This window comes from Ovis aries, chromosome 9 (assembly GCF_016772045.2).
Source record: "Ovis aries strain OAR_USU_Benz2616 breed Rambouillet chromosome 9, ARS-UI_Ramb_v3.0, whole genome shotgun sequence".
Lineage (NCBI taxonomy): Eukaryota > Metazoa > Chordata > Mammalia > Artiodactyla > Bovidae > Ovis > Ovis aries.
In genome coordinates this window covers 34,505,584-34,520,369 of record NC_056062.1, presented here as the reverse complement: position 1 = coordinate 34,520,369, position 14,786 = coordinate 34,505,584, and the positions used below count along the sequence as shown (strand labels likewise).

General features: G+C 45.8%; 1 protein-coding gene across 3 annotated transcripts in view; it reads left to right on the top strand.

Annotated features, from left to right (window-relative positions):
• Window positions 1–1,230: 1,230 nt before the first annotated feature.
• RB1CC1 (RB1 inducible coiled-coil 1) overlaps window positions 1,231–14,786 on the top strand; it is a 41,433-nt gene continuing 27,877 nt past the window's right edge. For 2 of the 3 annotated variants that reach the window (XM_027972954.3, XM_027972953.3), the window contains exons 1-5: window positions 1,231–1,565; window positions 11,057–11,171; window positions 12,093–12,213; window positions 13,147–13,273; window positions 13,430–13,600. In XM_027972954.3, coding sequence (XP_027828755.1) covers window positions 12,143–12,213; window positions 13,147–13,273; window positions 13,430–13,600 — 369 coding nt within the window. In that variant the 5' untranslated portion in view covers window positions 1,231–1,565; window positions 11,057–11,171; window positions 12,093–12,142. Of the gene's footprint in view, window positions 9,422–11,056; window positions 11,172–12,092; window positions 12,214–13,146; window positions 13,274–13,429; window positions 13,601–14,786 lie in introns of all 3 variants that reach the window. The other variant, XM_060393404.1, reaches the window with a different exon arrangement.

Below are 14,786 nucleotides of genomic sequence, written 5' to 3'. Positions count from 1 at the left end.
TTCCAAAAAAAAAGTAAAATGACTTGCCTCTGTGGGATCTGTGAAGTCGCTCAGTCGTGTCCGACTCCTGCGACCCCATGGACTGTAGCCTACCAGGCTCCTCTATCCATGGGATTTTCCAGCAATAGTCTTGGAGTGGATTGCCATTGCCTTCTCCAGGGGATCTTCCCAACCCAGGGATCGAACCCTGGTCTCCCACATTGTAGACAGATGCTTTACCGTCTGAGCCACCAGGTAAGTCCTAGTGGGATCGGTAGGAGTGTTAAAACAAACAAAAAATAAATAAAGTAGTACACCGTAGGTCCTTCTTAGCCTTTCGGATACCGGGTCAGTGAGATGGAAACTGAAAATCCGTAACGCTAACCAGCCGTTTAGTGTTTATCAGTTCCCAACTTGACAAATAAACGTTCAAAGACTGCTTCCCAGTAGCGTGTGTTCGGCTTAGCAGCCCTTGAAAAGGGTGTTAATACCCATTTTTACGCAAACACAACTCTAAAGCCCTCTAATGACTCACCTGCAAGCTGTTAACTTACAGACATTCCTCGATTTAACAGAAATTCTGAAAGGATTATATATACTGTTCCACCTGTAACTTCTGATCACCGGACTTTTAATACTTAAAACGTTGCGGCTTCAAGCCATTGCCCATGATTGGTCACCTTCACATAATCAAGAGCTCCCGGGGACTGCTAGAGAATTCAGGGTCGAGCTGAAAGAGGCGGTCGCGGCGCTTTCGCCCTCTTCCACCCGACCCAGCCTTAGCTCCCTTCTTCCCGGTTCCCGGTGAGCGTGCGCCGCCCGCACTATGGGACCGGCCTGGGACAGCTCTCCCGGCGCCCAGTTCCCTTACAGGCCCTGGTCCGGTCCCAAACGACGTCCCGTTCCGTCGGCTGCCCTCCACCTCCTCGACAGATCGAGCTCTTCCGCCCAGGCTAACTCAGGATTCGGCGGGTAGGCGGGCGCAGGGCTATTCGCTGTAGTGGAGGTCAGGCTCACCTTGGGGCACTCGCATTCGGACGGCAGCCAGCACCGTCCCAGACTGCCCGGCGGAGTCTCCGGGGTCACGAGAGGACTCCTAAGTCACCAGCCCCGGCATCTGTAGCCACAGGTGGCGGAGCAGTTGGAACCAGCCCTATCCGGAAGCACGTCGACTTCCGGCAGCCCTACGACTTCCGGGCCTGCGCTGAGGTGCGCTGAGCGCGTCCGCCCCTCCCCCGCCCGCTTCCCGGCGTGCTCCGCGCAGGAAGGGCCGGAGTCGACAATAACAAACCCGTGGCGGCCGTGTCCGCGGCCCTACCGAGCCCGGCGCTGCCTCGGGTTCCGTCGCCCGGCCCCTCGGCTCTGACCGGCCGCGGCTCGCCCTTCCCCGGCCCCTGACACAGAGCCGAGGGGCCTGCCCGTCCCCGTGCCCGGAGGTGGCTGCCTCGGCGGCGCCAGCGGTTGTGTCGGTTGGCGGCGCGGATGGGCGGTTGGTAGCCGCCGCCGAGGACGAGGCGGCGGCGGAAGATGGTGCCGGGGGCCGCGGGCCCTGCTGCTGCCGCCGGCGGAGGAGGAGGCGCTGCCCGGTAAGCGCGGCGTCGGGCCCCTCGGGCGCGGGTCCCGGGGCTGGAGGCGGAGGTGGGCAGCTGCGCTGGGCCTGTGCGGCCCGGACTCTTCGGTGCCCCCCGACCTCCCAGTGCCCCCCGACCTCCCGGTGCTCCCAGCCGGCGTCGGGAGCGCCGGGGCCCGGGACGCACCTTCCCCGCCGCCGCTCCTCCGCCGCCGGGCCGGGCTCCGAGGTGTCAGACGGCGAGCCAGCCGGGGCGAGGGTCGCAGACGCGGCTCTGTCCGGACCCCGGACCCCGAGGCTCCCCGAGAGCAGCGTCCGGATAAAGTTACTCCTGGGAATGACTCAGCCTCCGCCGGCCCGCGGGTGGGTGCGGGCCGGGGCGTGTGTGCGGATTTCACAACTTCCCCGGCCGGAGCCGGGCGGCCCGGCCGGGGTTGGGAGGGTGTATCTCCGCGGGCTTCCCGCTGGACGCGCCGCGGCGCCGGGGGTTGTTTGGTAACTGAGTCCCCGCACCGTGCTCCTGCCGTGTGGTCACAGCGCGGGGCCTGCGGGCCGGGGCGGGCCGAGGTGCTCGCGGTGGATACGGAGGCTGAGAGACCTCAAGCCGAATAGGGGAGGCCCGATGCTGGCCGCAGGAGGACCGGCCTGCTTTGCTAGCCGCCGTATTGTACAGTTTCTCGGTTGTCTTGTGTGGGTGGTGCTTGTGTATGTGTGGTTCTTCGCAGGGTGGGGAGGTTAGCAGCTTAGGAGGGGTACTGTGTGATGAGGAGTCTCTTTGGAGCGTTTCCATGTTTGATACACAGAGGGTTCTTCCAGGTCCGGTGTTTCTGTGGAAAGACGCAAGGGGCCGTCGAGGGAGGCGGCTGATTGGATCGGCCCTGCTGAGGATCTGAAGATGGTTTTCTCCTCTCTGTTTTTAATGTTGTAACAACAGAATATGGTCTGAATGAACATATTTTCTCAACATTTATGTTTAACATTGTGTCTAAAACCTAGAGTTTTATAAAACAGGGTGCTTTATGTTGATAAACGGTTGTGTTGGTAAATGCCTGTTAATGGAAATCAGATATGGACTCAGACACGGTTTTAAAAAGAGTAATTTAATTTCGTCTGTTTGGAATGCTTTATGTTTGTCACAGTTAGGATTGTTTCCGGCCTGATTCTTGTGTGGAGGTGTTGGATGATAGGAGAGGAGAACCACATTTTTCTGGCCCTTGCTGAACACAGACATGGTCAGAATAGAGGGCAGGTTTACTTCCAACAAATATAACTCATTGAAAGGGCAGAGGGCACAAGACCTTTGTATTTTGGGGAGGAAAAACAAACAAAAAACCCCACACTTTTGAACCTAAATGTTTATTATGTAAGCTTGTTCATTTCAGTCAGAAGCTTGAGAGGAGCTCTTATTGGGCCTCTAATTTTGAGACTGTCTTTAAATTCTCCTGCATTCAGCAAATGCTTTACTTTGCAGATGTGTGTAACTTTTCAAAAAAACAAAAAGCAGTGGGTAGTAAAATGTTCTCATCCAGATAGTACTGTTTGGTAATCCCAGTAAGCTTTTCGTATTCAGAAAACACTGGCTTAGGCACCTCCAGTGAAAGTCCAGCATCCCCCTTCCACACTCACTCACTCCCTCAGATGGTTGTTACTTCCTTACCAAGGTAGACCATGGAGCCAGGCTCTACAGGGAATTCAGGAATGTGTACCATGTTGCTTTTGCCCAGTAAGAGAAGGGAGATTGAAGTCCTGTATACAGTCAACTATTTAAGCGTTGTCTGAAATCTGAAGGAAAGACCCAAGAGAAGTGAGGAAGCTGACTATTTCTGACCATCTCGGAATAGAAGGAAACTGCAGTACCTCTGAGGTTCTTGGCATATACAGGGAAAAAGATCACTAAAAACTGAGCAGACAGGAGTGAGGGGAGAGCAGTAGGAAGAGGTGGTGTCCTGGAGGCTCAACAGATACTTAGAGAGAGGAGAGTAACATCCTGTAAACTACCATGTTCGGAGGCACAGTGGTTTGTTCAGGAAACCTGGTGAATCTGGGAAGCAGTTTGAATTGAGAGTCATTCATTTTTTCATGAAATGTTAAACCCCAGAAAGACCCAGTTTTAACTCTAGCAATGAGCAGTGAACAAGGGGAACTTTATATGTAAGCTTTGTATGAGGTTGTAGAAAGCGGCAGTGACACACTGGTAATTTTAAGGAAGATCAGTTGCAAGTTCACACTACGTTGAGATGCGCTGAAATAGACACTGCTGGAGGAGCAGATTGTGGAGTGCTGGGTTGAAGATTCCATACTTGCTATACATGTCATGATTACAGTGCTGTGATTCTTCCATTATTGTGGATCTGAGAAACCTGGAACCTGGGCCTCTTGTGCAGGGCCCTGGAGGGTGGCCTTACTCCATCCCTCAGGGAAGCTGCTGTTCTCTTAAGTGACTCTTTGCAGGCGCAGTGCTTGAGTACCTCCATACACCCTTTCTTCCAGCTATTTAGTGGCTGCCCTGAGGGTTATGGGATTTTCCTCCAATTTTGCTGTTGAATTCTCCTTTAAAAATTTTTTATTTTAATGGTTTTTTTTGGTCCTGCCATGCAGCCTGTGGGGTCTTAGTTACTGGAAGAGGAGGGATGGAACCCTTGTTCCCTGCAGTGGAAGTGTGGATTCTTAACTACTGGACCACCAGGGAAGTCCCTAAATTCTCACTTTATTGGCTTGTAATTGTGCTTAGAGATGGACATAATTGTGACTGGTTCAGGACTATTTAGGTCATATTTTTCTTTTATATGCTGTACATAATTGGCTAGTAATCATCAGAATACTGAAATATTAGTCAATCAGTGCAGTTAATATTTCCATGACTGTGTTTTTAACCATTACACTGCAAATTCCAGCTGTGCACATCCTTTTTTGATATTGCTGTGTATTTACATGCTATGAAAGATTAGAAAATCTTGTTGTAGATACTACCGTGTGAGACGTTAGACTTTAAACAAGCAGAATTCTCATTTACATTTAAGGACAGTGTCATACCTTGTTTCATCACTAAGTCGTGACCAACTCTTGCAACCCCGTGGACTATAGCCCACCAGTATCTTCTGTCCATGTAATTCTCCAGGCAAGAATACTGGATTGGGTGGTCATGCCCTCCTCCAGGAGATCTTGCCGACACCGGGATCGAACCTGGGTCTCCTCCATTGGCAGGCAGATTCTTTACCACTGAGACACCTGGGAAGCTCATATTTGCGATTGTTAAAAAACTACCATGTGCAACCCTGATGTAGCATCTTTTAACAGTTATTCTGAGAATCTATCAAATGACATGCAACTTTTTAAAAAATCTTATTTATTTTTAAACTGAAGCATAGTTGCTTTACAGAATTTTGTTTTCTGTCAAACATCAACAGGAATCAGCCGTAGAACATGCAAATTTTTAAACTGCATTAAGGATAAAGTAATAATCATCTCTATTGGTACACATATTTCAGACTGTATTTAAAGTCATGTGTTTTACACAGCTTTTATGAATGTCAGGGCACCACAGTGCGGAATATGTTTATATGTACTGATATGGAGAGATTCCCATGTTGTTGCGCTATTCAACTCAAACAGATTGCATGTATGCATGCTGTTATCTCATTTTTGAGAAACTACTTTGTCTACGTGTACTTCCTGTATCTGGAGGAAGACCCCAAAGGCCCAGCTTTATCCACACTGCCAGGGCTCTCCCTCTCGCTCCATTCCTGTCCTGCTGTCCTCCCATCAGGTTGGTTACAGACACCCTGGACCTTTCTGGAAAGGCTCTCTGGGGAGTGTGAGGAAGATGGCTGATCTACTCTTCTTTCCTTCTTTTTTCTTTTCTTGGCAGAGAAAGAGGAGGATCAGGTGGGAATGAATCTGATCTGGAGATTGGAAGCCCAGTTTGCAGTCCCTGGGTGACCTGGACACTCCCATTTGTGGTGAACACCACTAGTTTCATTGATGCAGCACCCGTGGCCCTCGGGTTCAGTTGCTGAATTACAGTTTGCAAAATTGCAAATCAGACAGAAGTTTTCCTACTCCTTATTCTTTCTCTGAAGCTTTTGGTCCACCTTGTCCAGCATCATCCACATTTCATGTGGTCTGCTAGACCTGAGAGCAACTTGAGGGTCTTTGGACTCCCAGCACCTGGCATAGAAGTATTAGTTGCTTAGTTATGTCCAACTCTTTGTGACCTCATGGACTTTAACCCGCCAGGCTCCTCTGTCCATGGGATTCTCCAAGTAAGAATACTGGAGTGGGTAGCCATTCTTTTCTCCAGGGGATCTTGCCAACCAGGGATCAAACCTGAGTCTTCTGCCTTGCACGCAGATCCTTTTTTACCATCAGAGCCAAAATCTGGCTTTGTCGGGTGTTCAGTAAACATAAGGTGAATAATGACCAGCAGTGTGCTGTTTGGGAGGTCAGTTGTTGTCTGGGGCTTTCCCTTTGTCTCCCCGTGTAAGGAAGCTGATTGTGAGTTTTGAATGGATCAGACAGGTTGACAGTAAGCTAGAGTGACAAACCTGATTGTTGTGGTTGTACTGCCTCAAAGAAGAAATTGCAGATATCCAGTGATAAATGATAGACACTTGTGTGAATATGGGAGATACTTTCTTGTTTTTACAAGCATTAAAGTACAGTTGTAACACCTGTATCTCTGGGAATAAATGCATTGGAATCAGTGTTTTTAAAAATACCCCCTCATTTATAGCTTACTGTATCCCAGAAGGACCCAGGAGGAACAGATGTCCTTTCACGATGTGAGATTGTTCTCCCCACATGAGATACTTCATACGACTTGACAGCTTGAGTGAGCTCTGTAAGTTCAGAGTCAGAGAGGGAAGGCCGAAGGCCATCTGTGACCACGGGCGACTTCCAAAAGGGCTGATGGACCCAGAAGGGCTTTCTGACCACACTTGAATGAGTAACTTTCAAATGAGCAGAAATGGCAAGTATGGGAAGACTGTAAAGTGAGAGGATGGGTTTCATGTAGGGAAATAGCTGGAGATACTTGTGGAAAGGCAAACAGGTTGATTATGAAGTTGTAAAATGTTGGTAAAGTTATGGTTGTCACCATTTTTAGAGTTGTTATTATATGCCTTGCACCGTGCAGTAATCTGAGATGCATTATTGCTGTCCCTCTGCAGAGGTATTATTTCAGTTCTTAATGTGCAGAGGTCATCTGAGTCTCCGTGGGAGAGTCGGCATTCGAGTACAGGTGACTCGCCATTTCAGTGCTCATCTAGCTTAGGCCAGAGTTGGTGGGTTCTCGTTAAAGGGGCAGGCAGACGATGGAGTTCAAGGAGACTGTGTACCGAGTGGGTCCTGTCCTGAGGTCAGCAGGGCAGTGGCTGTGAAGAAACAGATGACAGGTTTGTGGCCTGCGGTGGCCACAGTGAGGCTCCAGGGGGCGGAGCGTCTGGCTTGTAAGTGGTGGGCGTGTTCAGGAAGGGCTGGAGCAGGGTAGAGGAGAGTTTCCAGGCTCTAAAATAAGGATTATGTCATTGGAAAATCAGGGGTTGGATTATATAGGAAAAAAGGGATAGGATGCAGACAGAAATAACTGACGTCTTGGGTAGCAACAGAGTGATAGTTTTGTTCACAGAGGAAGTTAGGGAACAGTTTTAAAGGGAAAGCACCAAATTGAAGTGTAGACCTGCTGAGTTTGAGAGACAGTGTGGTTTCTGGTTGGAGATACTTGCAGTGATTGAGCACCAGTCCTGAGCTGAGGTCAGAGGTCTGGGAGGGTTCATAACCCTCAGTGGCGGTCATCTTCCCTCTGGTTGGCATAGCCCTTCTCTGCATGTATACATTCTCTGTGTTCCCACAGCCCTGTGACTTGGGAAGTCTCCTGCTTTGTTGTATCAGAATAATTTAGGTTAGTTGAGGTCCATCAGTCACACAGTCAGTAGTAGGGGCAGGACTTGAATATAGGTCTTCTGACACAGGATCCACGTTCTTTTCACAGTGCTCTCCTCCCTCTTCTGTGCATATCTAGGGAAGTGTGTGGAGTGAGGGGGTAGTTCTCCCTGGGAGCCTGATGGGGGCCAGCCAGCCTAGGACCAGCAGGTGAGGAGTCTTGTCCATCCCTTAGCTAGACCAGCTGAGATGGTGGGTTTTCAGGTCCTTTATTTCTTTGTAACTGTGTGATGTTCTTTTTTTCCTTTTCAAAAATGGAAACAAGTATTTTTAACCCCCAATTGGGATTTTTAAAGAGACCAAAGTCTAGTATCCAGAGATAGCCTTTTAAAAAAAATGGATGTTACATTCTTCCAGACTTTTTAATGCTTGTGTCTTCATATACATCCTTCAGTATTAGTTAATAAACTAAAACCCACAAACAGAATCACATGGTACATTCTGTAGCTGAATGATGATAAATACGTCACTTACCTATAGGTATGGATTTAATGAACATTTTAAACACATTTAAAACACAATAAAATGTGGGTGGGCCACACGTCCCCACCAGGAGGAGGCAAGACTGTCCCTCCTGACCCCGGAGAGGACCCCCAGAGCCCTGCACCTGGAGCACGCCAGACTCCCTGCCATGCAAATCTTCCTTTGTCTGCTTTTACCTTTAATGTGTATCCTTTCACTATAATGAAACAGTAGTCCAAAGTACAGCACTTTCTGAACTCTGTGAGCTTAGGTGACGCCTGAACTTGTAGTCCGCTGGTCTGAAGTGGGGGTGGTCCCGGGCACCACCAGACTTGTGGCTGGGATCCCAGGGGGCAGAGTGGTCTTGTGGAGCTTCATCCATCCAAGTCTGGGTTTGATTGAAACCACTGCACACCCATATGTGGAGTGCATTTTGAGTGTCAATAATGCTGTTTATGAAGTACCTGTAATAGTGTGGAGAGACAGTTATTAGTGGACAAGTAATTGATGAGTCAAGATATACTGGATGATGCTCTCGTATGAAATCCTCACGTAGAGTTTTTGTCATTGTTCAGTTTTTCTCTCACACCACAAGCCCTCCAGGGCAGGCAGGGGTCTGCACTTTTATTCACCCAGGACCGGCTCTGCCGCTTGGGAGCTCCTGACGGTCAGCTGTCTATCACTTCAATCTGTTGGCTTCTCAGCCTTCAAAGATTTGGTTCTGATCTGCAGTGGGACAGGAACACGTCTCTTAGTGTTAGTGTAGAGCCATTGGGTGCATTTGGAGAGTAACTGCATGCCCCGTAATCGGTAGTGGGGTGAGTGTAGGTGAAGTGGAGCCTTACTTATCCTTGGTGGAGATGACAACGTTGAAAACCTTAGGGATTTACTTTTGGGAACGAGCTGAGAAATCCTGTGGTCAGTGTTACTCATATGACTTCTACACAGTCCTCACAGGAATATAGGATAATTCTTTGCTAGTGTGGGATTATTCATTCATTTTCTTGAGAAAGTATTTTAGAGCTGGTGTTCAGGAATGCAGGATGCTTGCTTTAAAGAAGCTTGTTATTCAGGAGAGGTGAGAACTGTGTGGAGAAACATCCCAGTAGCTGCAGCAGAGAAGCACACGTGGATATAAAGTCAGCAGAGTGAATGGCAGGATTGTGTGATTAACCTCATGAAAGAGAATGTGTGTGTGTGTGTGTGTTGCGGGGGGGTGGGTTGCAGTAGATCATGGTGGGTGATGATCACAGTGGGCAGAGGAAGGAGGATCTAGGCTGGGGAAGAGCCTCAGAGACTTGAAGTAGCTCATTTTGTTAAGAGAGTTAAGCCGGGTAGCCTTTGGGAGTGAAATCTGGGGAGGGGAGGAGAGGAAGAAGCCATACAGTGTCTGCCATTTTACTGGACTGTCCGGACTTGGATCCTGTGGTATTACTGAAGCCCTGATTTCTTAGTTTCCTTATCTGTAAGGTGAGAATGATGATAGTATCCCTCTTAAAGGATTCTGTCTGTCTGTGTGTATTAGTTGCTCAATCACGTCTGATTCTTTGCGACCACATGGACTGTAGCCCATCAGGCTCATCTGTCCATGGGATTCTCCAGGCAAGAATACTGGAGTGGGCTACCATACCCTGTCTTCAGGGGAATCTTCCTGGCACAGGGATGGAACCTGGGTCTCCTGCATTAGCAGGCAGATTCTTTACCATCTGAGCCGCCAGGGAAGCTCAGCTTAAAGAATTCTTGTGAGGATCAAATGAAACATTTCATTTAGTGAAGCATTTATTAGAACAGTGACCTAGAGCATAGTACATACTTATGAATGGTGGCTGCTGCTATGAAGGTCATCCTGATGGTGGTTGGTGTTCAGGAGTGGAACTATCTTACACACACAACACCCCCCCCCGCCCCCCCATCCTCCCTGAGGACAGTGGGAGGATGCTGAGGGAGGTGAGGGGTCGAGGATGCAGGGAGCAGGTTGAGAGACTTGTGGAAACCAGAGACAAGTGAGGGCTTGATGAACACAGGAGCCTCAGGAGTCAAAGTCGGTGGTGTGTAGACAATGAGACTACTACTAACTGGATTGTTACTGCTGTTTACCTACCTGTGAGGAAGACAGGATGGTCTGTAAGACAACACGTGAGAGAGGGGGTTTGTTGGTTCCATTAGTAAAGAGAGGTTTTAGGTGGTGGAGCAGATGGGGGCGGGGTTATATAGAGAACTCGGGTCTAGGGAGGCATGCTGGCAGGTTTGGTCATCAGCAGTGGTGCCACGGGAGGTGGTGGGGTCCCAGCCAGACACTGGGGAGGAGGCCCAGGAGGAGGAGGAGCAGTCACCCAGCAAGGGTGCTTCCTATCTGCCCAGAGATCTGATGGTCTCTACTCACTGTGTTCCCTCAATGCCCCTGTGATGCTGGTACTGTATGTGAGAAGTACTACAGTCCTAGCTGTTGGAAACACACAGATGTATTATTCCACATGTGCTGGGTGCTCTGTCTCAGTAGCTTCGGTGATGGTCTCTGGCAGGGGTGGGGTCTTGTCTGAGGTTCAGCAGGAATTGCCGTGCTTGTCAAGAACCAGCTCCTTGCAGGTTCTTGAACGGAGGCTTCTTGCTGGCTCTGGCTTCTGTTTCTTGCCACGTGGGCCTCTCCATATGACAGCGTGTCCTGTGAAGCTGGTGGGCGGGAGCGGTCAGCTGGCAAGGTCGAGGTTATGTTGAGGAGGTGCTATCGTAACCTCTTGTTACCCTGGCCGAGTTTCAGTGGTTCCAACAGATCCCAGGCCCTGCCCATGTCCAAGGGGCTGGCTTTGAGGCTCGTGGCTATGGTACCCTTTTATTCCTGTTTTACAGAAGAAACCGTGAGTATTAAATATACAAGTAATGGGGACCATTGTGTATTAAAGACAAAAGGGACTCTAGGCTTTGACAGTGTTGGGGAGCTCTCTGGGGACTTTGATGTCTTTTTAATGTTTAATGGGATGGTCTAGGATAAGGTCATGTGCTTGTGGTTCAGTGAAGAAGAGTAGAGATCACTCTTTTGGAAGAGCATGCTGTTGTTATTGTTGAATTATTTTTCTCTATAATAATCCAGAAATTTTTCTTTTCTAGTTCACTGAGTTTAACCAGTAATGCCATTCAGTTGCCAATATCAAGCAAAGCAAACATAAGCCACTTGTAATCTGCTTCTTAAGAACAGTGGTAGTCCTTCTAACAGTGCCTGCTGGTGAGTCACAGTTCCTGCATTTATAACGGAGTTTTGGTCTAATGTGTTTAAAATAGTGATTTTGGAAACGTTAATTTTAAAGCCTTGCTTCCTTTCTTTTCCCTTCTTCCCTCATAATTCTACTCTAAGCTCATGTAGAAAGAGCATAAAGAAAGATAGCTACTAGTTTCTGAAAATTTAGTTTTTGTCATCTTTCGTCACTTACATTGATCTTGGGGGTTTTTACCTCTGGTCGTTAAAAAATAAAATACTAGTTCTTGACATCTGCCTCTTTATTCATAGATGAGGAAGCTTTATTAATATGTAGGATTTTGACTTGGATAACTGGGTAATGGCAGAGTTGTCTTCAATATTCAGATATCCTATGCACTTTGTGCTGTTCCACAAAGTGATGAGCTCTTAGGGCCAGAGTTTCTTGTGTGGAGTGTTTCTAGCTCAGCATGGAGGTGGAACTTGGATTAACCAAGTCTTTCCCTCCTGTTGCAAGTGGTGGCTCTTATTTGCTGTTAGTAAGTTTAAAACTATTTTGTTGTTGTTGTTGTTGTTCCAAGGAAGAAGTTGGGAGAACTTTTGGAGTTAGAAAAATGTTTGACCACATTTTTAATTGTTATTCTTAATGTTGTGTGGTACATGAGAACAGTGTGAAATATACACCAAACTGTTCTAACTCCTCGCCTCTTTCTTCCTGAAATCAGTTATTTTTTTTCATGATAGAAGTTATACTTCTCATTAGCCTCATTACTGTTCATTATTATTTTTTAAGCACCAGCCTTACTGAATTGTCCAGTTAGCCTTGTTAGACATCAAATCCTATTATTTTTTTGTTGCTTGTGTATTATAACTGCTCTGTCTTATGGGAACTTAAACCACAATTATACGTGTGTTTGTAAATTGACAACTTCTCTTGTCTGTTTCTTTCAGTAACTGTATCAGAGTGTGAGGTGTAAGCTTACAGAATCCAGGAAACCATCATGAAGTTGTATGTATTTCTGGTGAACACTGGAACCACCCTGACATTTGACACTGAACTTACAGTGCAAACGTGAGCTGTGTTTTTCTTGATTTTCATCAGTTTTGCATTTTGTACCTGTAGAAAGTTAAAGATTTGATTTTGAGAATACTGTTCCTTTGTTAAATAAGAGTGGCAATATGAAAAGTCTTAAATCATTGTTTACGTGTACAATTGTCATCTTTCTCTAAAATGTTAACATTAAATTTGTTAAGTTGTGCTTTGTTGTTTGTGTGACTATATTTTCACAGTAAACAAAACTGATTTCAAACCAAAGCAGTCTAATAGAAGTAAGTTTTCATAGCTGATTGTTCTGAATTTCACAGTGCACTGCTGAGAGTATTGGTGCTAGCTGTATAAACCAGCATATTCCAGTCCTGTGGTTTTTCATCATTGTTTTTATTATTTTAATGAATAAAGCCAGTAGTGTTTGTTTTGTTAGAGTAAAATGTGGGATAAACCTTATCTTTTTTAATGGATGAAATTACTTTCTGAGAGTTCTGTTTTTTTATAAAGTATGATTTGACTTGTAATTGAATGGTTTTTTGAAAGATGAGAAAATGGGGGCAATTTTCACATGGTATCCACTTAATGTGTTTTATGTAATGGGATGTATGTTAAAATCTCCACAGCACATGAGGATTTTAACAAATTCTAATATAAGCAGCTTTGCTACTTATGTAAAGATCACAGAAATAAATATTTCTGCTGGCTGCACTTCATAGGCTCAGTGTTAGATGTGGCACATGGGTGGTTTACTGACCTTGTAGTTATTTATGATTGGCTTGTTGATTGTGGAATCCAGTTGCGGGAACAATAAGCTTATATATTTTACTACTGTTTGGGGGGAAACTTTTTGATTGAAGTTCATTTGTCAGACATTTTTGCACAGAGTGACTTTGATAATGAGAAAGGCTGTCCTCAGGCAAATGTAAATAACTGATTTGCCCCCCTCCCTCTCTGAAGTGTGGCTGACCTGAAGCATGCGATCCACAGCAAGTACAAGATCGCCATTCAGCACCAGGTGCTGGTGGTCAACGGGGGCGAGTGCATGGCTGCCGACCGCAGGGTGTGCACCTACAGCGCTGGGACGGTAGGTGCCTGACCTCCTGCACGCGGGCGGGCTCCAGCTTTCCGCTCTCCGGTGGCTGGGAACTGGGGTCTGACTCCTGTAGAGGACAGTGTGCATATTTTGTGTCTGTAACAGTTTACTTCAGTTCTTCTTTGTTTTTGTTTTTTACTTCTCTAGGACACAAATCCAATTTTTCTTTTTAACAAGGAAATGATCTTGTCTGAGCGTCTACCTGCTATTCCTAAAACTACCTTTTCAACAGAAAATGACATGGAAATAAAAGTCGAAGAGTCCCTTATGATGCCTGCCGTTTTTCACACTGTTGCTTCAAGGACACAGCTTGCAGTGGTAATTGTAATACTATTTATACTTAGTGCAGTTTAAAATTTAAAACTGGTATATTTAACAAAATAATGATCGGTAATGTTTTTGTGGACAATTAGGCAACAGCAAATGATCTAAAAAACTGATTACTTCTAAAAGCATTCAAATCTAAATAGCATAGCAGTCTAAATTATAGAAGAAGAATGCCCAAAACATGAAAAATAGCAAACTTTTTGAAAAGATAATTTTGTGATAACTGTCTGATTTATAATTTCAGTTGCACACTTTGTTAGTCATTCTGCAGTTACAGAACCTTAGCGCAGAACAACTATCTGAAACATTTGTTTACCATCTCTCCTAGAGGATGATATGCAGATGATAACCTTAGAACATTGCTTGGATCAGTGAAGTTCCTGTGTTCAGGCAGACAGACACAGGCAGAGAGCTTAAGGATCTCTTAAGAGTGTGGTTCTTTCTTGTAACCATGGTCAGGTCCTGGAGGAGAACCCAGTTTCTTCCTGATACATACTTGTATTGCTGCTTGCAAACCCTATGGGTTGTTTCCCAGTCATTTTGTTTTTGTTTGTGTTTGTGTTTGTTTTTGACTTGCTAGTACTTTGCTATAATACTGGCTGTAAGCTGTCAGCAGGGGGACACATTTTCCTTTCAGACATAAAAAATATCTTATAATCAACCAAAAGGTATTTACCTTTTATGAAGATAAACTAGTAAAGTAATAAACTACTAATAAATATGAATACTTGCTTTCTAAAATATATTTTTTAGCAGTCTGTTTTAATGTAGTACATGCATTTGTGAAACTGGCTCATTCTTCACATGAGATGCAACATAAAAAAGAGAACCTCATCTCTCATCTTTCTGAAATATGTTTATTAAACATTAAAGGGTCTGGGAATGATTTTTAGAAGGCAGCATTAGTTTTAAAAAGGCAAATCTGTCAACTGAATTTATTTGCTAAAGTTCTTTAGATATGTTTTCTGATTATTGGTCTACAAGTAAACTAATAAAGATAGATTATACAGTTGCATGCCATTTAAAAATATCCATTTTAGGTGATATGATTGCATATTTGATAAATTTGAGAGAATTTAATAAAAATCCATCAGCAGGAATTGTAAAGTTGATTGGAATATGTGATTAAAATGTGTAGACATTATTCATATTTCCCTTATTGGTTCTCCTTTAGAAT